Source organism: Calypte anna, chromosome 12 (assembly GCF_003957555.1).
Source record: "Calypte anna isolate BGI_N300 chromosome 12, bCalAnn1_v1.p, whole genome shotgun sequence".
NCBI lineage: Eukaryota > Metazoa > Chordata > Aves > Apodiformes > Trochilidae > Calypte > Calypte anna.
The window spans coordinates 5038223-5062674 of record NC_044258.1 but is presented as its reverse complement, the minus strand read 5'-3'; the positions used below and the strand labels follow the sequence as shown (position 1 = coordinate 5062674).

Sequence of the window (24452 nt, the reverse complement as noted above, 5' to 3'; positions counted from 1 at the left end):
GCCGTTTACCCCAATAAAGGAATAACGTGGTCGGTGCCTTAAAACACCGCCCTAAGCAGGGGATGTTTCCCCACCACCCCGCTTTTCCTTTCCCAGGGAACCTGCCGACGGGCACCGCCCGCTCTGCCCCCCTCAGCCGCGGCGGGGTGTGAGGCAGCTCCACCCGGGGGGCTCCTCTTCCCTCCTACACCTATGCAGGGCCCGGGCCGGCCAGAACCCGGGGGAACCGGCCGATTCCCCTGGGTTCTGGCCGGGCCGAGCCCCGCCACAGGCGGCTTCCCCTCAGCGCGGAGGGGAGGCGGCGCGCACCTGCCCAGGCCGTCGGGGCGGGCCCAGGCAGACGCCGCCTTCCGGGACTCCGCACCGGGAAGCCTCGGCTGGGGCCGCGCCGCGCCACCACGGGCAGGTAACCGTCCTCCGGCGGTGGAGCCCCCACCGGTCCGCTACCACCCCGCCGGTTCCCCCGTCGCCTCCCCTTTCCCCCCGCTCTTTATTGCCCTGGGGCCCGCTTGGCCTCGCTTCACCTCACCTCAGGGTTTTCCCGCCTCCCCCCGCTGGCAGCGCGGGGGCTGAGGGAGCCGCCCCGCTGCCCCTCGCAGATGGAGCTGTGCCCCCGGCCTCGCTGCGAGGCAGACCCAGGGCCCGGCAGCTTTCCGGAGGGAGGATCGGCCCTCAGCTTCCCCGCGGCGCTTCGCCTGCCCGTGGCTCAGCCGTGGTAACGGGGCTCGGAGGCCCTGGCACAGATATCTCCCCCCGGGGCTGTGCTTCTGAGAAGATCTCCGCGGGGTCAGGCAGCTCCCTGGCTTTGGGAGCCACGCCGCTGCATCTCCGCCTACCCAAATTTTGGGGTGGTTTGAGCGGTCCCCTGAGTAATGCCGCACCTGCCCCTCACTCTGTGGAGGGCGGCAGTTTGGTAAGTGCTGGCCCGGCGTCAAGTCCAATGCCGGCCCAGGCAGTGCCACTCTGGGGTTTAATCTGCGTAGAGGTGGTTCTCTTGCCTAACTTGGAGGGCCGGGATGAGACAGGGAGCCATCTGTGGAGATTTTTACACAAAATCTTGAGGCAACAGGCAACAGCCTCGAAGCAGAGGCTGCCTCTGTTCTGTTGTACAGAGCTTAACTGAGTAAGGCCAAGAGTCCAAGACTCAGTTCAGGAGGTTTTTTAGTAAAAGCAATAATTTATAACTGGACTGATAGCTGTGTGTGTTGGAACTGAGGTAACTGGTCTGTAAAGCTGAACAAAGTGTGCTTTCCTGAGGTGAACCTCCAACTTACGGTCTTCATAGGACCTGGTCAGCTTGTCAAGAAAGGAAGAGAGGAAAGTGGTTAGGTGGGAGAACAGTTCACATCGATTACTAATAACTTGTTTGTGCTTTTACTCAGGACTAAATGGTGAACAAATGGACTGTTTGAAGGAGTGGGTTTGATCTGCTGAGTATAACCCCCAGGGAATCTCCTGGGTATCTCTGTCACCTCAGACTCTCCCCTGATATGGAACAAAGTGAAGGTGAACAGGAATCCCAGCCAGAGAGTCATGTGGATAGCAAGAGCAGCGTGAAATCCTTGCCCGGGGGAGCTGCCCATGTCAAACTAGAGATAAAGAAACATGCAGTTACGGATGACTACAAACTCTCCAAACGGGTGCTGGGGTTAGGAATCAATGGCAAAGTACTGGAGTGTTTCAACAAGGAGACAGGCCAGAAATGTGCTTTGAAGGTATGCTGGCTTTTTCTTTTTTTCCTTATTTATGGTTTGGAGGCCAGAGTTTTCTTCCAAAGCCCTGGAAGAGCTACTTGTTCTGTTACTTGCGTTTCACAGATTGCTGAGTGAAGAATTGAACTATGTGGAGATGTTTACTATTACTTATAACGTGGTAGTGCAAACTTGAGTCTTTTCCAGAATATTCTGCATGGGTTTCCAGAAGAATGCAATCAGCTGTGAAATTCTCGTGCTCGGATTTAAAGCGGGGGAGGGAACAGTGTCTTGATGTGTTCTGTGAGAAAGCTTGCTAGATTTTGAATGAACATATTATGCAATACTTGGGAAGGAAACTATTTTGGATCTTTTGCAATGAAGTAGGCTTAAACTAAGAAGTGTTTAAATGTTCATTGGTATTCAGGCTTTCCTTGCTTTGAAGACTTTTCTTAAGGGGCATTTCTAGCTGTTTCCTTGCTTACTGTCCTCTGGTTTTGCAGTTCATTTACAGAAGGGTATTAGCTGGGAAAGCACTAATTTCATCAGTATTGGCAAGTAAGTTTAATAGATATTTGTGGTGATAAGTACCACTTTAATAGAGCAGTAACTATTCAGTAGAGAACATAAAGCTTATCTACCTTTTGCTCTGCAGCTTTTAAACTTGAAGATTTCCCTGGTGCTTTTAAACCAGGTGGTTAGAAGAAAAGTTCAAACGAGAGCCAGGTGGTTCTGCATGGTAAGACTGAAAGCAGCTGAAATAAAGGTCATGAGAGCTACTTCATGTCAGCAAGTCCTTGCTGATGTCAGTCTGCTTAGTTGGAATGTCTAGGAGGCTTTCTAGTACCATTTCTTTTCTTAAACCTCACATTCCATGTTTGCTGACAGCAGGACAAATCTGCTAGTGGTCAGCTGGAAGATCTGCCAAGGTCTGGATATGGTCTTACCTTTACCAAGCTGGAATTGCTATCTTCAGCAAAGCCTTTGCACTTTGATAGAGCAGAGTGGGAATATCTGCCCATTTTTGTGTATTGAAAAGCTTTCTGAGGAACTAGAGAAGCTTGTAATAGAGTAACATGCTGATTAATTCACATCTTTCCAACACTTTCATTTTCTTTATCACACTGTTGTGGTTTTTTGCATTAGCATCCCATAGCTGACTCACAGAAGTTTGTCATGGGGATATGGAAGGTTTTGGCAAACGGACTGGAAGTACTGGGGTTTTGTGCCTGAACAGGGGTGTGTCAGGTCTTTACAACTCTGAGGTGATCTTTTAATCAGATCCTTCTGAAGTACTATCAGCATTAATTTCTATACCTAGCATGCTATGATGAAGGTTGATAGTTAATACTGAAGCTGTTCTGCTCTTTTTGAAGAGTTCAGTGGCTTTGTTGCTGGTTACAGACCATTTATAATTTAAAGGTTTTGCAGTCTAAAGTGCTGGAAACATTTTAAGATGGAAGTTGCCATTCCAGGGCACAATCCTGTGGCAACAAGTGTGTTCCAGAGCCAATCCTGTAGCTCTGGAATCAAGTAGGAAACACATCCCTGTGGATATGCATATCCATTCCTGTGGATAGCATCTGTAAAATCTTTTTTAATTTCAGTGCTCAGAGTTGAGGAGCAGGAGAAGAGAGGTAAAGTTACTGTACCCTAACAGAGAGACCTCTGCCTGATTGGGAATGGGAACCTTGTAGCAGATCCTCTAATACCAGTTTCTAACAAACACTGATTGAGTTGGCTGGGTTTTTTAAGAACTTTATATAAGTATATCAAGGACCAAAGCACCACACCCTTTCCCAAACTTGACTTTTGTCAGTAATGGTGAATACATCACTGAAGTTGCATTATATATATGTTTGTCATCCTGTCATTCCTTCCCTCCCTGAGCTGTGAAATGTGTACACTTTTCTTCTGAAAGGGACAGAAAAATTAAGACGTTTGAGCTCTCTAGAGTTTAAATGACAGATAGGAGTTTTCTGCTTGTGTGTATATATTTCTCATCGTTAGGAGTTTAAGTGCTGAATAAAAAGTTAAATATGTAATTAAGTAAAACTGCCAGCAGCCCAGAGAGAATCCACTATTCTGTCCAAAGATGGTCTAATGAGAGGATTACCCAACAAGGAAGGATAAAAACTGTGCTTGGTTAATTGGCAGGAATAAAAAGATCTTTTCCTAGCCCTGAAGATACTTGCAAGCATACAGGTATTCAGAGGAAGTTTTTCCCTTTTTTCTTGTGAAACGTGTACTGAGTCATGCAGGCCCCAAACCTCCTCCAGCTGAGGCTTCAGAGCAAGCCATCCAGTCAAAACAATTATGGAAAAGGGATAAGAAACTTGGAAAAATATTTCAGAAACAGCATCAGTACAGAATTCTCTGAAGGGACAATAGGGTCCTGGCATTTCTGTCTTGCTCATGGTTCCTAGGTGTGATGGTTATCAGGAATTGAAAGTGGAGACTGAGGAAGCTGTCACAGAAAAAAAACAACTGGTCTGACAGGTAAAGAGAAGCTTAACTATTGAATTGCAGGTTGAGCAGGAAAAAAGGCATGCTGGATGGATTTTTTTGTTGTTTTTTTCCTGGAGGTTGCATGTACAGTATCCATTGAGGTCTATGTATTTTTGTGGACAAATAGGCCAGGCGTGAGTGCGCTCGCTGTAACCTGGTCCTAGGAAAGGAGAAACACCTCTCCTGCTGCTGAAGATGAAGTGTAATAGTCTGTTCCCCCTCATACCAAACTTGCCCATTAAAGCAGCTTCTGACTTTGCAGATGGCACTGCTTTCTGCCTGCAGGTTTTCTTTTATATGGGAACAAAGCCAGCACAGCCAGGATCTGGATAGAAAGTACACAGTGGAAGGAATTTTAACTGAGGTACTCAAGAGGAAAGGGCTCAAACAGGCAGAAACATTCATCCCCAAAGCCATGTGTGGGGCAGGCACTGCATGCTGTAGTAATTGGGAGGACACTGTTGTCATCTTTAGTCTGTGTCCATAATGGGAACCAGTTAGAATTTCACTAATCATTTTAGAGTGGCAAAACACAAGACCTCCTCTCAGAGCTACTGCAGGGCTTTGGTTATTTTCCTAAAGTATTATGGGCCTTAGTTATACTCTGCTTGGCACTGTGATTTGCTACACACTTTTACAATGTGCTGTCAGCTTTGTTTCTGTTAGACTGAAATGCCACACACATTGCTGTCCTGCTCCAGAAAATCTAATCTGGTTACTCACTTAGATGCATAATGACATTTTGGCTGAACAGCACTGTTCCCAAAGAGTGAGAACGAATTTAGAAAAGTAGGAGCATAAACAAAACTGCTGTGCAAGACTGTGGCCTTTCTAGAAGGCAACTTATGTTTTAGTCGCTCACTCACTTGCAAACAGAAAACCTTCTCAGCTCTCTTTCCATAGCTGATCCAGAAATAGCAGTCAAGTGAAGTCTAGTCACTCTTCTATTTTTATCTCTTCATTGTCAGCGTGCCCCCTTCTGTTCACTTTACCATTTGGGGCCAAAATTTAACCTCTGCTCCTTTAACATTGTCATCAGCCAGAGCCTTCTCTGCTGGGTTTCATGCTCCTCCCTGTTATTAGGGAGTGGAGGAGACAAAAATAACCGACTACCTGTGTGGATAAATGTGGACTCCTGGGACTTGCCTCCTATTAAAAAAAACCCAACCTACAGTTCTTTGTTCTTTCTTTTTTTCTCACTTTTTTTTTTTCCATTTGGTCTTTTTGGCACGAATTCTTGCTAAGTAGTATGAAAATAATATTGAATGCATTTGATGACTTACTTTATTTCTGTGAAAGATGGTCCAAAGGGTTCAGACAGAGTTAGGATCAAGAAAAGAGAGCTTGCATAGCACCAAAACAAAGAGTTTTGGAACTTCAGGAAAGCAAAGGATGCTGGTTATGAGTGTACTGGTGCTTTGGATATGGAAACTCCTATACATAATAGTATAGAAGTTGTAAAGTGCTTCTCCCATCAGTACTGTATGTATGCCCTGTACACTGCAGCTGCCTTCGCATTGTCTGAGACTTCTAGGTTAAGGTGGAACAGATATGAATGGGCCTGCTAGTAAATAGGTGTTTTCCTTAGGGATACACAGTGATTTATGTCATGACCTACCTCATGGAAAATGTTCTGTGTGCTAAGTGCCAACAACACAGTGTACCTGACTTGCTGATTTGATAACAAGCAGGTGAAACTCAAACATTAAATAAAGCAAAAAGCAAACACAAAACTGAACAGGCTCTTTGTCTTTTAAATATAAGCAGCTTTTGGTGAATGATATAATAGAGTAGGAGAATCTACTGTTCCCTATAATACTGTTAGCTTAACTTGGTGCTCCAAAGGAAGGAAAGCAAGTAATGGAGAAAGAAACCTTTGCAAAGCAATGATTCCCAAAGTGGTTCCTGTGAACCCCACATAGACTATAGATAAAGTTGTTCTGCTTTCCAAAGTGGAATCACTGTGGAGAGAGTCATCCTGCATCACCTTAATTTGGTCTTGAGCTATGTTTCTGCCTCTCACTCAATTTTAGTATTTCTAATTGCATTAAATAATACCACATCATGTAAGCTAATTGCTGGACAGTCTGTTTCCAGTTAGTATACCCTGAAGTCAGGTCCTGATTGCTCACAAATAGGAGACTGTACAGTATTTGTTTTTCAAATTATCTAAATAGCTGATACTTTTAAAATACCCATTGATTGCCTGAAATAAGATGATGAGCAAGAAAAAGAATGCAGCAGTGGAGAAGGCAATGCATACAGTGAAAGTGAAGGTTATTTTAGGCTGATGATTAGTTGTACAGCAGAAAATGTTAACAAGCTTCTTAGGTGCTACAGATTGCATTTTTAGAAGAGAAGAAAATTGTGCCAGATTGGGAAAGAAACATTTCAACATTTTTAGAATAAGGAAGATTAATGTTGTACTGAGCAAGAACTGTGGTGGGAATTCAGGGGAACCAAGTGTAATTGATGGTTATGTTTTGTGCAGGATGAAGGAGCTCTCACTTTTCTGGAGTGATTGTATGTTTCAGGAGGAAATTAGCACTTTCTAGTGAAGTATTCTTTAGTTCCTTGTTACCTACTGTGTTTTCTACAGCCTATTTATCTGGTTTATCTCCTGCTGCCATAAATTCTGTGTCAGTAACACAGCTGAGTATGAGCAACAAACTCCAGGAGCTTTGTGTTGTAGCCCAAAGCCAGATACAGTGTAGAATGAATGTGAGTTCAGAAAACTTTTAGTTGAGTGGCAGCCCCCTGTGTATGGAGGAGCACCTAAAATATGGATAGCATGAGACTGGTCCTTGAATTTTATCCTTCAGTGCCAGTCTTGGTAAGTATTATGTAAATATGCATAAAATACCCCAAATAACATTCAGTCAATTAAAAACTGGGTCATTTCTACTTCTATAAGAATTGTTTTTAAACCAGTGAGTCATTCAGGGCTCAAGTTTTTCAGCACTTTGTACATATTTGGGCTAAAATGGCACCTCTCAGAGTATCACTTGGATTAGTTGATGTAAAAAAGTAGACTTTATCATTTTACTTTGAAGACCTAACATTCTCTACTGGACTTCTTATTTCAGATACAACCAATAGTTAACAAAAAAATAATTAAAAATAAAAAGGGGGGCTTGTTCTGAAATAATATCAAGTGTATGTAATAAGTTCTTACTTGTTTCAGTGGCAGTTCATTAGGACCATAAAGCAAAGAGAAAGGCATATGCTATAAACTATTAAGTCCTCTTGAAAAATAAACCTATGTTGATGCAAGTTGGCACCTTCTGTATTCTCTCCCAGCCTGCTAGCAAGCTGGCACAAGTTACACCCTGAGTCTTGTGGCAGCAAAGATCAAGGTGTGTTCTCTTGGCTTCACCCAGGTTCAAAGATCTGAGAAAGTGTTACAGATAAGTGATGCATCTTTCAGCTGTGAGGAAAGTGCTTAACGGGAGAGCACACGGGTCAGACACAACCAATCTTGATACCCTCTTTGGACTAGAAGACCCTTATCTCTCTCTCTCTTCCTCCTTCCTGTAGAGTCTAAATCCCCCTATTCCATTTAACTGAAAACTCACCAATTTGTGCTAGCGCAAGGGTCTCAATACAGATAATTGGATTTTGCAAATCAGCTTTAGTGCAAGTGAACAATAAGCAAGAATTGTAAAGTTCATTTAAAAGACAAGTCTTTCAGTCTCATTTACTTGCAGTAATAGCATCAGGAGAGATGCTCCAACTGGAAAAACCTGATAACATCTTTTATAATTTGGGAAGAATCAAGGCCACACCTGAATGTCCTGGCTCACACGCTTCTTTTTTTCATTAGAGTATTTTTCTCTGCCTGTGGTAGCACCCTGTGTAAGAGCAGCCTGGTCTGAGAACAAATGACTTCTCATAATAGCTTGCTGACAGTTAAGTATCAACAGAAAAAAGATATTATCTTCATGTGGTGATAAATTCATGGGAAGCATAAAGAAGCAAGGTGCTGCTGTCATTGGGAGCAAGAGACAATGTGAATTTGAGAAAGATAACATTAATCTCTTGCATACAAAAACTGTATTGTGTTACTCTCCTAATAATGATTTTTTTCTAAAAAAAAAAAAAAATTGATTTCTTTACATAATCATATGCAGAATTTTGTATCCCTAAATGTTTTTGCAGTTACTATTTTCCTGACCCTGAAAAAATCTCCCATTTCTCATATGATGTGTATGTTTCCTTGTTATGGAATTTTCCATGTTAAATATATCTTTAAAATGCCAAACTTGAGGACCATGTAATATTCAAATAGCATAGAGCATAGCTGTCCTCCTTGCTTTGGGCACAGTTTGAACTCCTTGTTTTGTGACTCTGAGACTGTCATAAGATGTGGTGACATTCATGGAAGGGAAGTGGCAGAGCTGGAGGTGGAGAGCTGGTGACCTGTTTACTTAATTGGAAAACTGTGAGAACTTCTTTCCATCAACACCAGTGAAAGCTGGTGGTGTGGTCTGGCTGGATTAGACTCTATAAACTGTGTGGATTGTGGTATTTTACACAGACTTCCTAAGATGATTCAAAGCTCTGTAAATGAGATTAAGCTATATTGCTCCAGCATTCTAATACCTCAGGAGTGAAGAGGGAGATAATTCTTGCTCAGCATGGAAATCACGCATGGCCTCCTGTTTCCTGCATCTTTTGCAAGTTTGCACTGAAGCTTTCATAGCCTGTTTTACGAGAAGCAAGTGAGCAAACACTGTATTTATGTAAAATGAATTTTTCCTCCAGAAAAGTTTACTTGCTGAACGTACTTTAAAAAAACAAAGCAAACCACCCTGAATGTGCCATCTTTACGAGTGATTTTAGATATTCTGTCTAAGGAGCCAAATCTTACTAAAGTTGCACTGTTCACAGATCTTAAGTCTTGCCAGTTGAAACTCTGGCTCTTTGCCATGGGCTTTTTCCCAGGATTTTTTTTTTTTTCTTTTTTTTCTTCTTGAATACTCTCTTAAGTATGCTGGCCTTCCAAGGAACAGGCCCTGAGTCAGCTAGGGCTGAGGACAGAATTATTAAACCCATTGTAAGGAGAGAGCTCAGAAAAACTTTGGTTTTTTGGATGGCACTTCTAAAATACATAAACTGTTTGGAATGGGAAGTACTGGAGTGACTCATGCCCTTTATCCACTGAACTTTCTTGTGTGGTGAAATTTGGGCTGGGGCGAGGAGTTTGCCCAGGTGTGAATCAGCTGTAAGCCCTTATGAAAGCACTTGAGTAGTGATTTATAACTTCAGTTGGTTTCTGTTACAACGTGGGATGGATTTGGTTTTTGTTTTTGAAGGAGAGCAGTTAAAAAGTGGATAGGGGGCAGCTGCCTTACACACCTATGTTCTCTGTGGGACTCCTTAGCACCAAATCTACCGTGTGTGTCAGGGATGAAGAGTTCTTAAAACCCCAGGCATTTGGGACTTCCATAGCTGCCAGTGTTCTCCTTGCCTCTAGTTCTAGTGATGAGAAATACTATCCTTTACTTGCTTCATTTTTTTAACCAAAAATACATTTATTTATTTTTCTGGTAAAGGATTAATTTCTCTGGGGGCATTATTCTGTTTTCCCACATGTTGCTTTTAGTCAATGTGGCTTTGTCAAAAGCAGTCTGGTTTCCACAGCAACGGAGTTGTGAACACCAAAGATGTCAGTGCTCCAAGGTAGGGAGGGGAGGGGGCTGCATTTTCTGGCTCAGCTGCCTTGCCACGGTGGAAGCCCTTGCTGCAGCCACACTACAGTACAACGTCTCCATTGTCTTGTGAAGAGTAAAAGCCTTTCATTTTGGTCTACTCTTCCCCTTCCAATCTATTTACAGTCAAAATTTGACACTTGGGAGGGTGACGAGGCTTGATGGTTTCTTGATGCTTAGACTCTTCCTGTTCTTTCAGGCCCTCTGTTCTGAAGGGCTCTGCTCTGCTCTGCTTTTGGAGGAGTTTCTCTGTGAACAAAATGCCCCTTGCGTACATGCAAAATCTGTAGCAGAAAGTTTGTGACAAAGGAGAGTAGGACACTATTCTTTTTGACCCATGTTCAATGTCTGCTCATGAATGATAGCATGAAAAATGATCAATCCTTTTACCCTGCCAGTAATGTGAAATCTGCTCCACTTAAACCTGTTTAGGTGCATTTTCTGGGGCACTCATCCCCTTCAGGTGAGGACTAAGCCTTGCTCCTATTGACCTTGGAAAATTGCATTGTTTGGAAGTATTTTATAATGCAGGATTAATCTGTGAAATTTGTTACCTCAGGAGCTGAGTGGTAGCGATGCTGCAAAGATCTTCAGAGAAACAGAACTCCTCCAAGTATTGCAAATATGAAGAAAACCCCCATAATTTCGATTACAGAGAAACCAGGATGTAATGATCTAGAACTGTCAGGATAAATAATGAAACTTTGAGCCTCAGAATGAATTTTATTGCTTCTCTTGTGTTCAGTGTATTGCTGCTGCAGGTGTAAAATTCTCTCCTGCTCAAGGAGGTGGAGCTTTGGTCTCAGCTTTGCTGTAGCTCTGGGTAATGTCCATCACTTGCATAATAGTTTAATGGAAGGGTGTGTCTTCCTGAGCAAGTTGTTCTTGTCCAAACTAGGGTGTAAACATAAAGTGAAATAGATTTTTCACAACGCCTCTTCATATTTAGATCTTTCCTTTTTATTCCCCTCTTACAAAGGGCAGGGCAGGAAAGCACTTTTATCAGACTTGGCCCATGGAAATGCAAACAGCATAATGTTGCTGAAGCTTCTTTTCAGGCACGTTCTGCTGCTTATTTTTACCTTTAATAGAAATCATGGTAACAAGCAACTTCTGAAGACAATTAAAACCAGAAGCTGAAACAGTAGAGAACTGGGAAGTTGATGCTTAAAACTGGCTCAGATACATGATGTACAGGTACCCAAATGCAAGTATGATCTTAATTGAGTTTTTGGGTGCCTATTAATGACTTCTAAAGTCTAAGCTTTGTATCTGCAACTTAGAATAGAATCACAACCTGCTCTTGATAGCTGGTTGTGTTCTTGTTCATTTTCATCACTTAACAAGTGCCTGGCTCTGCACTGAAGTTTGTGGCATAAAAGTCACTGTTACAGAGGGCAAAATCTCTGGAAGGCTGGATCTAGGTGTTTTGCCAGGTTTATCAGATTTAGTTGGGTGTTTTTCAGCTGATTTTCTTTACATTTGGAAACCTAAAAAACATCATTTCACAGGATTTCCAGCAGCAAAGTGCAGGGAAGCAGACTGACAAAGTGAGAGTGGTGGATGAGGAAAGGTCAACCAATTTAGAAACAGTTTCATTTCTGGTGGATTGATGTCAGGTGGAATTTTCCTCCAGTCTCTCAGCTCTGTAATAGCTTTTTCCTGTTGCTGAGATGCTGTGATTAAAGGCCTCTTGGGGGTGGAGGGAGTGCTAGAGTGACTTCTAGTTCCAGTTGCATTTCAGAAACCCTGATTGCCAGGCACTCCTCTGTTTTGGCAGGTGAATGTGACTATCTTGACTTGGGCTGGGACTGTATGTCTGGTTTTGATGAAAAATGGAATATGACACTCAAGATCTTAAAAAAACTAATCTCTTACTGCAGTAGGGAGGAGGAGAAAGCAGCAGTGGACGTTACTGATAAAAGGCTATCCAAGAGCAATTATTTTTTAGTTTTTCCCACCCCTCTGCTGTCTGAATCACTGTTGTGGAGGTGTGAGGGAGGGTGAATGACTGCAGTGCTGCATGTTTGTGCTCAAAAGCCAAGCTGCACAGGAAACAGAGAGAAAGTTCTCACAAATGTTGGCTCAGTAAAGCATCCAACACAGCAGTAATAATTTCTTCTTACATCAAAATAATCCCAAACTGGTTCTTGGTATCTGTGACAGTCTTGATTTTTTGCAATATGAGCTAATGACTGTGTGGGACTGTTTAATGGAATAATTAAGCAGGAGTTTGCCTGCATCCTGCAGGCAAAGGAGCGTGGTTCACAGGAAGGCAGTTGGGGAGGAGTAGAATGTTTTGAACTTGGAGCCTGGATGGAATCAGAGTGAGAGAGGGCTGTGTGGCAGTCCTCTCAGGACAGGATGGGAAAGCATCTATGACACTGTTGAGTGTGGAGTTTCTCAAATGCCATCTTTCCCACATACCCCAAGCATCAAAGTTCAGGAGGAGAGGGGTATTCTCTGTTTCTGTTTATATAAACCTTCTAAACTCAAAAATCTGAGCCCATTCAGTGTGCTATGATTTTTTTATTGTGTGCTGAGGAACTGTTTTCTAACACAAGTCAGGTATGTTCTAGATATGATTTCTTCATTTCTGTTTCTTGAGGCTGCTCTGACTTGGCAGACCAAAATGGTCATTTCTGAAATCTAAAATTGATCTTGCATTTGAGCAAGTTAAAATTGGAATGACTTGGCAGGGGGAGGTATTGTTAATATCACTGCTGGTTACCAGCTTCTCATGCACAGCACACCACCAACAGCACTGAGGAGCATTGCACTACTTTATATTAAAAATTAATAATCTTAATATGTTCCATCTTCACTTGGTTTCCTGCTGCATAAGGGACTACTGGGAGACAAGTGAATGCCATTACTCCCTGCTTTATGTGCACAGGAGCATTGTATGCTTATTCCCTTTGCTTGAGATTAGCACTGTTAATATATTATTTATGTGAATCAAGGTTCTATTTTATGATTGCTTCTTATTACCCAAAGGTTCCTCACCTTCTCTGAAGGACAATATCTTTCAAAGCTCCCTAGCTTATCAGGTTTTTTTTATAAAGGAGTTCACTTCAAGTAGAACTCCTTCTATTTCAATGACTTGAAACAGTTCAAATGAGGAATGGCTTTTCTAGTGGTGACCCAACAATGAAACCAGGCTTCAGTGAGGTGTCTGTTCCTAAAAATAAATTACTTGTAAGATAATTTACATTTTCATACCACATAAAATCTGCAAGTTATTCCTCTGAATACCTTATACCTTTGGACTCTAGTAAACGTTCAGATTCCTACACAGATTGTGTTCTGTGATCATACAGAAATCTTGGATGATATTTTGTATTTCAGTTTGCATCTGCACAGAGTAATTGGTGTCCCTGCTTCAGAACTCATAGGGATTTTCTTCTTTTCTGTTTGCTTTTTAAAAAATCGATCAGTGACATTTATAAAATATTTTCCTGAACAAATAAAATTAATCCTGTGCAGACTCTGAGCTGTGTGTTAGTGAGAATGGGTCACTAATTGCTGCCACTGACACATCAGGAGTCATCATCTCTTTTCCAGTTCAGTGTGACTGATTACCACTAATAGTTTGGAGTTGATTGCTTGTTTTGTAGGAAATATTTCTAAGGTGCCCAAAATCAGTATTCCTGGGAACTCTGACACCTCTTCCATGCCTGGGAGAACTTTGTCTGCAGATACTCATGGGTTTGTGTTTTCAGTCAGTTTATTCCACGCTTTTTAACTTCTTTCTTCTGTGTAATCGGGGCAGAAGTTGATTTCCTTCTTTTCCACTCCCACCTTTTGCTGCTATTCATTTGCTGGAAGGATTACATTTAACTGCTAAATGTCAGGAAATGTAAATCTTTCCTTCCACCTCAAAACTTCCATTTTGTTATAAAAAATTGCATGAAGAGAAAGTCCTCTGTGAGACATCACTTTTCACAATTTTTCCCTTTTTCTTCCCTGGGATCCATCTAGCTTTCAATAAATAGAAACTGTGCTTCCAAAGTGTGATTAAATTTGCAGTCAGTCTTTTTCCAAGCTACTAAATTTGGGGTTTCTAGTGTCTAATTTTTCTTTTTGTAAAGGCAGGCATTGAAGAACATAAAAGAAAAATTGCTTTAAAAGTAAAGCAAATATTTGCATTTGAACTTTTTCTGAGGCCAGTAGAAGAGTATTATCTCTATACACTGTTTTTTCTTTATAGTTGATAAGCTTCCCAACTGGTTACTTTTAAACAATTCCTAATTTTTAATATATTATTTTTTACTAGTCATATACAAGTGTAAGCTCTGGTATCTCATTTGCATGTTTTCTTTTTCCTGAAATTGTAGAGCTTGTTAGATCAAAATAAAATGCATTGTTTTGCCCTTGTTTCATGTTTGTGTGAGAACATAAGAGCCAAAATTTATAGTATTTAGAAAAAGGGTAACAAATAAGCATTAATTACTGAGAGCTGAGGCTTGTTAGCAACCACAAATATACAACAAAATCAAACTTGTAGGATGAGCAACCAAATAAAAAATGTTATATTCCTTTCTGCCTTTTTCCTGAAAAGTCTGTTGGAGTTTGGCTTGGGTTAGGAATTCAGTCTTGGCTTTATATTTGTCTTTCACTGAATGTGAAAATCTAAGTCAGTAAGTGTGTCCACTCTCAGGAAATACTCAGGCTTCCATGCAGAATCGACACCCAGAACACAGGGAAAAGTCCTCAAGTAGATGGAGTGGAGTTCAGCCTAATGGAACTGCATTTGTGCTTCTGACCCTGCAGTAACCCAGGTGTCTGGGATTTAACCCCATCATCATGAAGTCTGTGTCCTGATTTCATTTACATTTTTCTGTCTGACCACACAAGGCTATAATAGACATCTTGAAATCTGCCAGGGTGTGAGGATAAAAATTTGGATCTATGAGGATTTTACTCTGTGGAATATACCTAGGTTTACCTGGTTATTTTGTTTCAGAGCTCCTATGGGTGACCTAAAGCAGCTACAAGGTATGTTTACCCAGTACTTCAGCTGCTGGGCCCCAGGGCTTTTTTTCCATGCAGTTGTCACTTTTCTATGCAACTTTAAAATGCTTGGAGAGCCTTGGAGCAGTGCCCCTCACCCCACTCATGTCCACTTCCAGCCAGGCTGCCCTATGAGGATGTGTGCTGCACTGCCTGCCCCAGGGCAGCTCCTGGGACAGGTTTGGATTACACAAGGGAGTATTCTGGCATGTCTGTATCTGTTCTCCCAATGCAGGTGCTCTCCACTAATAGGAGTTTTCCTTACTTCATAGTCAGATATCCAAGTCTTCCAGGAGGACATCTCCATTACCAGCTCCCAGATGGCTTCTCTGGTGAGGTCACCCAGGTACAAGGGTGAGAGCAGGTGAGTTGATAAGGATGATAGGAGATGGTACCCCACAGGGGATAAGGATGTGCCCAACTTGAGCTCTTAGTGTGAGGGCTGTAAGCTGCACTTGGACACAGGTATCAAAGGCTGTAGTCTCCTGGGACCTGAAGTTTCAGCATTTCATTCTGTGATAGTAACAATTTATACAGTGTCTGTAGTTGCTGACTGAAAACATGAACCAGCTGTTAGCACTGCCTTCCAGGAAGCTTGGCTTCTCCAGGAGCTGCTGCTACACATTGTGCATTTGCCTGCTTTCCCTTTCTGTTGAACTGGGGCCTCAGCTGGAGCAAGAGGTAAAAATATTATAAAAAGCCTAGCACAGAACTGGACAAATACTCTCAGTATTCTTTAGCTTGCCTATATTTAAAATTCTTTTATTCTTAAAATATAGTTGCTGTTAATTGCCCCAAAAGAAAGAAAGTATGAAATAAGTATCTTCTAGCTTCTCCCATTTTATAGTTAGTTTGAAATGGGAAAATAAGAGAGCAAATTACTTACCCATAGACTTTGCATGGCAAAGAAATACGGGGTTCAAATGATCTGGTGTTGCCCAGTGGAACTGAGGAACATAAAAACAGCCAGGTATACTGGCACTGGATGGTGACCATTGCTGAAAGAGGGGAGCAATTAGGTAAATGTGTCTTAGGAATTACTGATTTTATGATTATAAGTAAAATAAACCAAAATCAGAGTGGTAGAATTTTAAGCAATGTAGTGTCACAATTTTATACAATATAATGCTGAAGAAAAGGTAATGTTTAGTTTTGATTATTGAATTAGTCAGGCATTAATAAAGTTAGAAAGTCTTTCATGCAGTCTTTATTTCTTTACTCACCCAGTCTTCTTAGAAATATGAGGCTGAATTTAGCAAAGTAAATAGTGAAGTTACAGTAAAACATGCTGAGGGTTGTGTTAAGTCATTGATTCTTCTGGTTTTGTATGTTATTTCCAAGTAGAAGAAAAAGCTACAGAATAATAACAGAGTAAAGTAATCTGTGCAGTGTAACAAAATGAAAACAAAGTGGAAGATGTGTAGCTCTCCAGTGAAGGGGACAAATAGGAAGAAATAGAATATTGAGAATTAAGCAGACTGGTACTTGAGTACAAGTTCATTTCTTTTTATTCCTTTAGCCCTTTTGGGGGTTAGCTTATGACAGCAGGGCAGCATTTAAAATGTTACAGAACTTTCTGTGCAGCTGTAGTTGGAGACCCTCAGTTGTATTTGGTGCATTAGGGTCCATCTGATTTGCTACAAAAGTGCTGATGCTGGAACTATTTAATGTGTTGAGGGGACTGCCATTTACACCCTGCAAATTTCAGCATTGTTTGACAGATGCTGCCTATCAAGAAAGATGGGGAGACATCAACTAAGTTATTCCAAGAGTAGATCGTTCTGGATAATGGATGTTTGCAAGGGTGAGCAATGATGAAAGATATAGTTTGAAGGCAGCATCAAGAAAAAACATCTCAGATAAAACACTGATTACTTTTCTGATGCAGTTGGCTTCTCAGGCAGTATCAGGGTTAATTGTGGAAAGAAACAAAAATAACCACCAAAGTCATTGTCCTTGCTCAGGCAAAGTATCTGCTCAGTTAAGAGAATGGTTTATCTTGTTGAAGGCATCAGAACTGTGACTAATGGGATAAATCTCATGTAAAAAGAAAAAAAAAAAGCTGTCAGGAAAAACTATGATATTGTGAGGTCAGTGTTGTGAGTGCTCCTAGCAAGGAACTCTGCTGTGCCTCTGGATGCAGCATTGAACTGAACAAAACCTGTGGGCAGGGCTCCTAACTCAGCTTTGTGCTGGCAATGCCTTCATCTACATGGTCTCGCTCATCTTCATACTCTGACAGACTTGAAGGATGTTATTTCCTGTGCTGAACAGAAATAGTTCTGCAAGAAATGTTTTGGGAGAAAATTTTCAACCATTTCCAGGTATAAGACTAGAGGAAAAAGCTGTTTTGCCTATATAAAATACAAATTAAGTTTCTAGTGATTTGCTGGTTACTTGGATTTGAGGTTTACTGAGGGGAAAATTTTGTTCTAGGAGTGTCTTGCCCTGTCATCCTTAAATTCATTATAAATTTAGACAAATTCTGAATCTGTAATGTGTTCAGTTTTAACAGCTGACTTTCCCAAAGATATGTTGGGACTTTCCCAAAGTTTGTGTTGGGACTGAATCCCTGTGCTGCTGAAGTCTGTCCCAGCTCTGGACACTGGCACTAAGAGAAGCAACCTCTAGCCTGGCCTTTGCCTCTCCCACTCTCCCCAAAAAGCACAGAGGAACAGAGGGATCTGGGTACTGGCAGAGAGAATGGGGAGCAAAGAAACTGGGACCTGGATGAGATCTGCTAAGGAGGTGTTGCTGAAGGAGCAATCAGGGTAGAGACAGGGGAGGTTCAAGGCTGATTTTGGATGAGGAGCCCTGACAGAGAGGCAGAGACAAGGAACTGAGAGTGGAGAATGGGAAGGGGGAACAAAAGGAGCATGAGTCTGGGATTTGGATGTAGAGAAACAGAGCATAGGAAGCAAGGAAGAGCTGACCAAGTAAGGGCTTTGGTATTGGTTTCAAGGGGTGGGAAAATCACATGTTGGGTGATGAAGCTTGGTAGGAGAGGGTGATGGGGTAAAAGTGAGGGGTCAGAGGTGTAGATGGGACCAGCAGGAGGGTTGGTTTTGGAACATAAATAGAAAGCTGCCTAGCATAGTGCTCATCCCTGTAGGTAGGGTTGCATCTCAGAATCTCTTCTTTTCCTGGTATCTCTCCAGTCATCAAGCAGCTGTAAGATTCTTTGGTATAAAGTATTTTACACCCTCCTGTTTATCCACAGTTGTTATAATCTGCTACTGTCTTTAGCTAACTGGCAGAGGTCTGCAGTCAGTGTTGGAGCTTTAGCCCTGCAGATCCCCTTATTTGTTATTTTCAGGGTTGTTTTGCTGCTGCTAAAAAAACCAACCACACAAACAGACAAACAGGCCCCACACTACAAAAATGAGACAATCTCCCCCCCACACAAAACTTTTTTCTAAAGTAGTAGTTTGGGGCTAGGGAACTGTATTCTGATGTAGTACATGTCAGGATCTATGCAATGTAAATACTTTCATTATCTTGAACTCCAGGGCCAGAAGCTGCAGAAAACTTGCAGTCTATGGAATATGCAAAGACTATCACACACAGCTCTCAGTAAACACTTTTCAGAAATTCAGTGGCTGATAGGGTTATTTTTACTTCTATCAATCACTTCTAGTGAAGTGTCACTCTTCTTCCTCTCTTTTAGTGAGGTCTTTTCAGTGAGACCTGCAGCCTGAGCATTGGCTGTTTTGCTGCTAGATTGTGTGGTGTTTGTTTTTTGGTGGGGTTTTTTTTCTGTCAGGAACATGCAAAGAAGAGGAATCACCTTTCATTTCTTTTTCTTTGCTTTGTTTGACCTCATTTGCCTAGGCTGGGTCAGAACTTCAGAGTTAGAAGTTGCACCATGCAGGGTTTCTAGCAGTGGTTACAACAAGCACTGCAAATGGTCCTGATGGGAAAATAAGCTCTATAGAGAAGCTCAGTATTGAAGGAGGAATGTGAGTATTGGCATGCTGAATTTCGAGACAGGCAACAATAAATGTTTTTTGAAAGGTTTGCACTGTCAAAGGCAAAGAAATTACCAGAAGAAAAAAAAAAAAAAAGATGTTAGGAGACATCCTGGTCTCTGATTTGAAGAGACATGGAACTGATGGGTGCACTAGTGGAAGGATGAGGAATTGGCTGAATGGTTGCACTCAGCAAGTTGTGGTCAACAGGAGGATCCAAGTGTGGATCAGTGATGAGTGGTGTTCCTCAAGGGTCAGAACTGAGTCTGGTACTGTTTAACATCTTGGTCAGCTACATGGGCTGTGGAGTTTAATGCAAGTTTGCTGATAACATGAAGCTGTGTGATGTGGTCAGCACCCTGGAGGGAAGGGAGGCAGCCAGAGGGGCTCTGTGAGACTTGAGGGATGGGCCCATGCAAAGCACATGAAACTCACCAAGGCCAAGCATGAGTTGGGGCAGTGCCAAGAGCAAATGCAGGCTGGGCAGAGAATGGATTGAGAACAGCCCTGAGGAGAGAAGGACTTTGGGGGTGTTGGCTGATGAGAAACTCAAAATGAGCTGGCAGCGTGTGCTTGTAACCCAGAGAGCCAGCTGTATGCTGGGCGGCATCAAAAGAAGTGTGGCCAGCAGGTCAAGGGAGGTGATTCTTCTCCTCTGTTCTCGTGGATTTCTGTGCTCAGACTTGAGGCCACTCAGATGTTGGTTACCTGATGTGTAAATACTTGGTCTTTTGGCGAGTTTGAATGGTGGGTCTGTGCAGGACCTAAGAGTGCTTTTCTACCAATCTGTTGTATGTTTTGAGGTGGAAACTTTTAGTTTTGACTAAAGTAATTCTAATCTTGCAGTTGGAGATACAGCTTGTGATGGATAATTGCAAATTCTGGCAGAGCACCCTTCATGTTCAAAATATCACAGCTTCTTAGTTTAGAATAGTCAGCTGCTAAGAAGAAACAGAGACTTCAGGAGCTTGAAGGTTTAATGCATTAAGATTTGAAAAATGTCTCCAGGTTCTGCAATAGTAGGTATCATCATTTAATATTAAGAAGTGTTTTGAAAGTGATTGCATTTGACCTGCTTGAGCTTGTACTGCATAGTTGTACAATGAGAACAATGTATCACTGTCTTCATGTTCTTTCACCAGACCTTCAGGGCTTCTCCTCCCTGACCCAAAATAGAGCAATGAGAGCTAAGAAACTTGTGATGGTTAGGATGCTGGGGTGCTCTTCAGAGCTGGTCTCTTGGTGGTTGTGAGCAAACATAACTTCCATTAGTAAGTAGTGGGGACAGGAGGGTCATGGGTGTGTCTGAATCTGGACAAATAACCTCCTCCTTTATCTGTGATATGTGGTTATCAAATGATGAAAACTAACAGAGTTTCTAAAGGTTTTCAAAACGGCCACTGCTTGGGAAAGTGTTATGTGGCCGTATATAAGTAAATACAAAAGCAATTTTGTTGATGAGAGAAGGATTAACCCATGAAAGTTGAAATTACCACCACCTGACAGGTCTTGGACAAAATCCTGCATATTAAGCAGGTATCATCCAGGTCTTACAGAGTGCTGCATGATGATCAGTATCTGCAAATTGCCCTTACCCTTCCTGTCTCCACGTGGGGATCTGTCTTCCTGACTGATGGGAAGAGCATCATGGCTGAGTGCCTTCTCCCTGTGCCACTGCCTGCTGTGAAGTGTTGAATCAGCTCTGTTGAGAGACCAGCAGCTGCACAGCCCAGACAATCTGTTTCTCTTTTAACAGGGCTTTGGTCCGGGTATGTTTTCCTGGTTCCCTGATGTGTCATGTCTAGGAGAATGATAAAGGATGGCACATTGCCTCTGAAATAATCACCTCACAAGTCAATAACCCTTTCGTGGGGCAGCTGTTTTCAATGGCATTTGTGTTAGTTGGAAACAGGCAGGTGACTTTAGGGCAGAAAGACCTTCTGAGTCCCTTTTCTCCATTGCTCTGGCTTTCTTATTCCATCCTCTGCCTTCTTCAAGCCCAGACCTCTCTCTCAGGCATGCTGACTTGTGGAAAGTCGCCAACGCTGCAGCGTACCAGAAGCAGATAGTGCTGCAGGGAGGGTGGGTGGGGGAAGGACAGTGTCTCTGGAGGGAAGTGGATGTATGGTTCAGCTTGGAAAGATGAAAAGTATTGAAATTCCCCCAGTGATTTTTGTTCAGCGATGTTTTTGCTTCATGTCATTTTTCTGACCCCTGTGCAGTCCTCAGCATGGTGCCACTTCAGCTGAGACGTCAAAACATTAGACTTCCAAATATTCTTGGGATCCTCCTCCTCTTCCTTTTGCATGTGTAGTCATGAGGCAGCCAACACAGTGCAGGAGTGGAGAGAGGAAATCTATTCAGGAATGTGAAGGAAATGCTCTTGATTTTGGCAAAAATAACACCCTTCCATTTAAGCTGCTCTGTTCTACCTTTCTGGTTTTTGACTGCTTTCTCTCTGGCTGCAGGGAATGGGAAGCAGTTCTCTCTAACATCTGTCAAAGACATGGTATATGGATGCTGGGGAGCTCTCTGTCCCCACCTCTTACTCCACAGTATATCCTGCTAGAGGGAGGCTAGGTGCCTGAAAATTGAAAATAAGTGGGCAGCAAACTGAAAAGATGTTGGTTTGCCCTCTGGAGCTTAGGGGAATAAAGTCTGTTTGCTTGGAGTAGCTGGGAGCAGTAGCTCATTAGGGGCCAAGGTTCTTGGCTGTCAAAGGAGAGCCTCCAGGGACTTGGTGCTTGACCAGGAAGGGTGGGAGTTTGGCTGTGCTGGGGAAATAACTGAGCAGGTTGGGATGAAGAAAGGGATCTGTGGCTAAGGAGAGGTTTAGATTATATAACAGAGCATTTCTGTGGTGAGGGGATCTTCTTAAAGGCATCTTGCATGGTGTGAGTTGAAGGCTTCTGAAAGGAAAGGCTGTGTATCAACTGGCAGCTCCCAGCTGTGTCCTAGGAAGTGTGTTTTTTCCAGCACCCTGGGTATTAAAGCTCACTTAATCACATAGTGCTGTAAGGCATTCACTGCTCCAGGAGTGTGCTGTGGGGCTTGGGAGAAAAGTAATGGGTTTTATTGCTGGATTTTGATGCCATTCTGGCAAAGCAGAGCTGTAACTCTGGGTGGCTAAGCTAGTGCACTGAGCAAAATGAATCAATGAGAACTGCAAAATAAATAACAGTTTTACTGCATTGTCACTTGCTTATGTTGACTCCATCTGGTGAATTCCCCCTTCCCACAGTTTGGTGTTTGTTTTTTTTTCTTTTCTTTGCTATGTAATGGTTTACTTGATTTTTTAGAATATATATTCAGGCAAAATAAGCACAAGAAGTCTTGGGAGAGCAGTGTCCTTTCTCTTAATGGCTTCCTGTGCATTTCTAGGCTGTGCTGAATGCTGCATGGTTTTGTTTCCATTCACAGTCCCCCCCATTCTCTGTCGTGTACAAAGAAGCTGTGTACATCTTTGTTGTGTGCAGCAGTTCCAAGGATCTTCATGGCTGATATCTACTGAGTTGTGGCTTAGAAATAGATATAGGCTTTTGCTTCAAAATGCCAACAGCAGAGCTTGCACAAGCATGAGTGTGAAAACATTTGTAGCAGTTACTTGAAGCACTAGAGAAATCTTACAGTCATCCTTGCTAGATGTTTTAGGGCTTTATTTTATTTTTGAAGACAAATGAAGTTCCTACAGGCAGAAAGCTTGAGGAATGAATGTTTGATGTCACTCTCTCCAGAGTCAGTCCAGTTAGATTCCAAAGACCTGCGTGAAATCTCAGGATCTCTTCTGTGATGGACATAAATTACAGTTGCTGTGAGTGCCACTGATGTCTGGGATTTAGCAAGTCTCTCAACATAATGTTTAAAAAAAGTAGATAAGCCCTGTGGAATAGGAGAAGGTAGATTTTGAGTGTTTGTTTATTTCTGGATTCTTGTGTCTGGATGATGTAGGAATACTTGAGATAAGTGGTGCAACAGAAGAGAGACTGCTTGGCCTGGTGGGTTATGTGACAGAAAGCACAAATGTGGGTGTAGAGAAAGAAATAATCAGTGTGAAAGAAGAGGAACAGCAGCAATATATGAGAAAGCAGTGGCCTGCAGTGGCATATTGCCAAGCTTTGCATGCATGGATGACAATCTTAAATTGGTGTGGAAGGGGAGGTAGAGTCAGCTAAAAGGGAGTTTGTGTTTGTGGGCACTGGTATGAGAGGATGGTATCCTTATTCTGAATTCTGCTGTCAGTAGTGGGGCTGGGGCCAGAGCAGAGTGAAAAGGCAGGTGCATGAAAAGTGTCTGGAGTATGAATGCAGCATGCACCCCAAAGAGCCTCTGTGTGCTGGAAAAGATGGCAAAGCTTTCCTGGGAGTTCTTGAGTGATTTCATCTTCATGACTGTAGTCACAGATGCAAGAAATACAGAGAAAGGGAAAGGCTGGGGGGTGCAGCACGGGTTCCTCTTGGAGCTACTATTATCTGTGGTTAATGAGATCAAACGTTGTTAATTTTTGCTTCTACCTTGTTCAGTATTATCACTTCTGTGTTAATTTTTAATACCACTAATGAGCATGAAGATTAAGAAAGAGAGCATCAGGTTTAGATCTCAGTACTTCTATTTTCTGCTATGTCCCTTCTGCCACATCCTGCTCCAACAAAGGTGTGCCATGCCTTGCTAATCTTTATCCAGCTGGTCATTGTCCAGCTGTTCCACACAGCTGTACAGGTGGGTTTCATGGCACTTAGCACTGAAATGAGCATGAAGGGGTCCAAATAACATCTATGGTGTTTGCTCTTTTCCCATCTTCCAGTAGAAAATGTGTGTAGACTACAGTGGCCACTACTACTAGAGTAATTTCGTGTGATTTTTTGGGGTGGTTGCTTGGTTTTTTAAAGAAATAAGTGTAAGAATAAATAGATAATTTAAAAAGTGATATTACAGGGAGGAGGATTGCTAGGGGTGGTTAAAATGGAACTTGACAACTGTGGCTATCAATATGGGCAAGTGTACGAGAGGGTTGCATCCTGGCAGATGCAAATTCCATCCCATTTCATGACCATAAAAAGCACCAGCATGTTTTTTGGAGGTATTGCTGCATCATAGTCATTGCAAAGAAGAAAGGCAAAGATGAGGAAATGCAACTGACACTTGAAAAAAACAAATGGGAAAGTTTCTTGTGGTGGCCATAGCTGTGGAAATCTGTGCCTGTCTCAGATTGTCCCCCAAGACAGCTCTGTCCTGTTCAGGAGAGACTGTGGGAAATTCCACTGCAGCAAAAATGTTGTCTCTAGTGTATATCTCAAAGTTTTAAGTGATCTTTTGTATGCTTTGATTCAAGCATATAAAGTTGTTAGACACCCAGAAGATAAAGATTATGGTCTTGAATTTTTTATAGTGTTCTATGAGTAGCTGAAGTCAAAGCAGAGAGAAAGTTTGATGAGCTTGTGATTGGAGGAAGTGCCATGGGATTTTGTATTCTTGGAATTTTCTTAAACAGAGGTTTCACAAGCAAACTCCATGGCTTTTGACCATCCAAGGACTGAGATAAATGTCACCTGAATTGTTATCAG

The 24452-nt window shown here is 42.3% G+C and overlaps 1 protein-coding gene across 2 annotated transcripts in view; it reads left to right on the top strand.

The window, feature by feature from the left end:
• The first annotated feature begins 334 nt into the window (after positions 1 to 334).
• The window catches only part of MAPKAPK3 (MAPK activated protein kinase 3), a 46250-nt gene continuing 22132 nt past the window's right edge, over positions 335 to 24452 (top strand). Inside the window, exons 1-2 of one of the 2 annotated variants that reach the window (XM_030458127.1) lie at positions 335 to 406; positions 1383 to 1715. In XM_030458127.1, coding sequence (XP_030313987.1) covers positions 1491 to 1715 — 225 coding nt within the window. In that variant the 5' untranslated portion in view covers positions 335 to 406; positions 1383 to 1490. Of the gene's footprint in view, positions 407 to 880; positions 914 to 1382; positions 1716 to 24452 lie in introns of those variants that run through there. The other variant, XM_030458128.1, reaches the window with a different exon arrangement.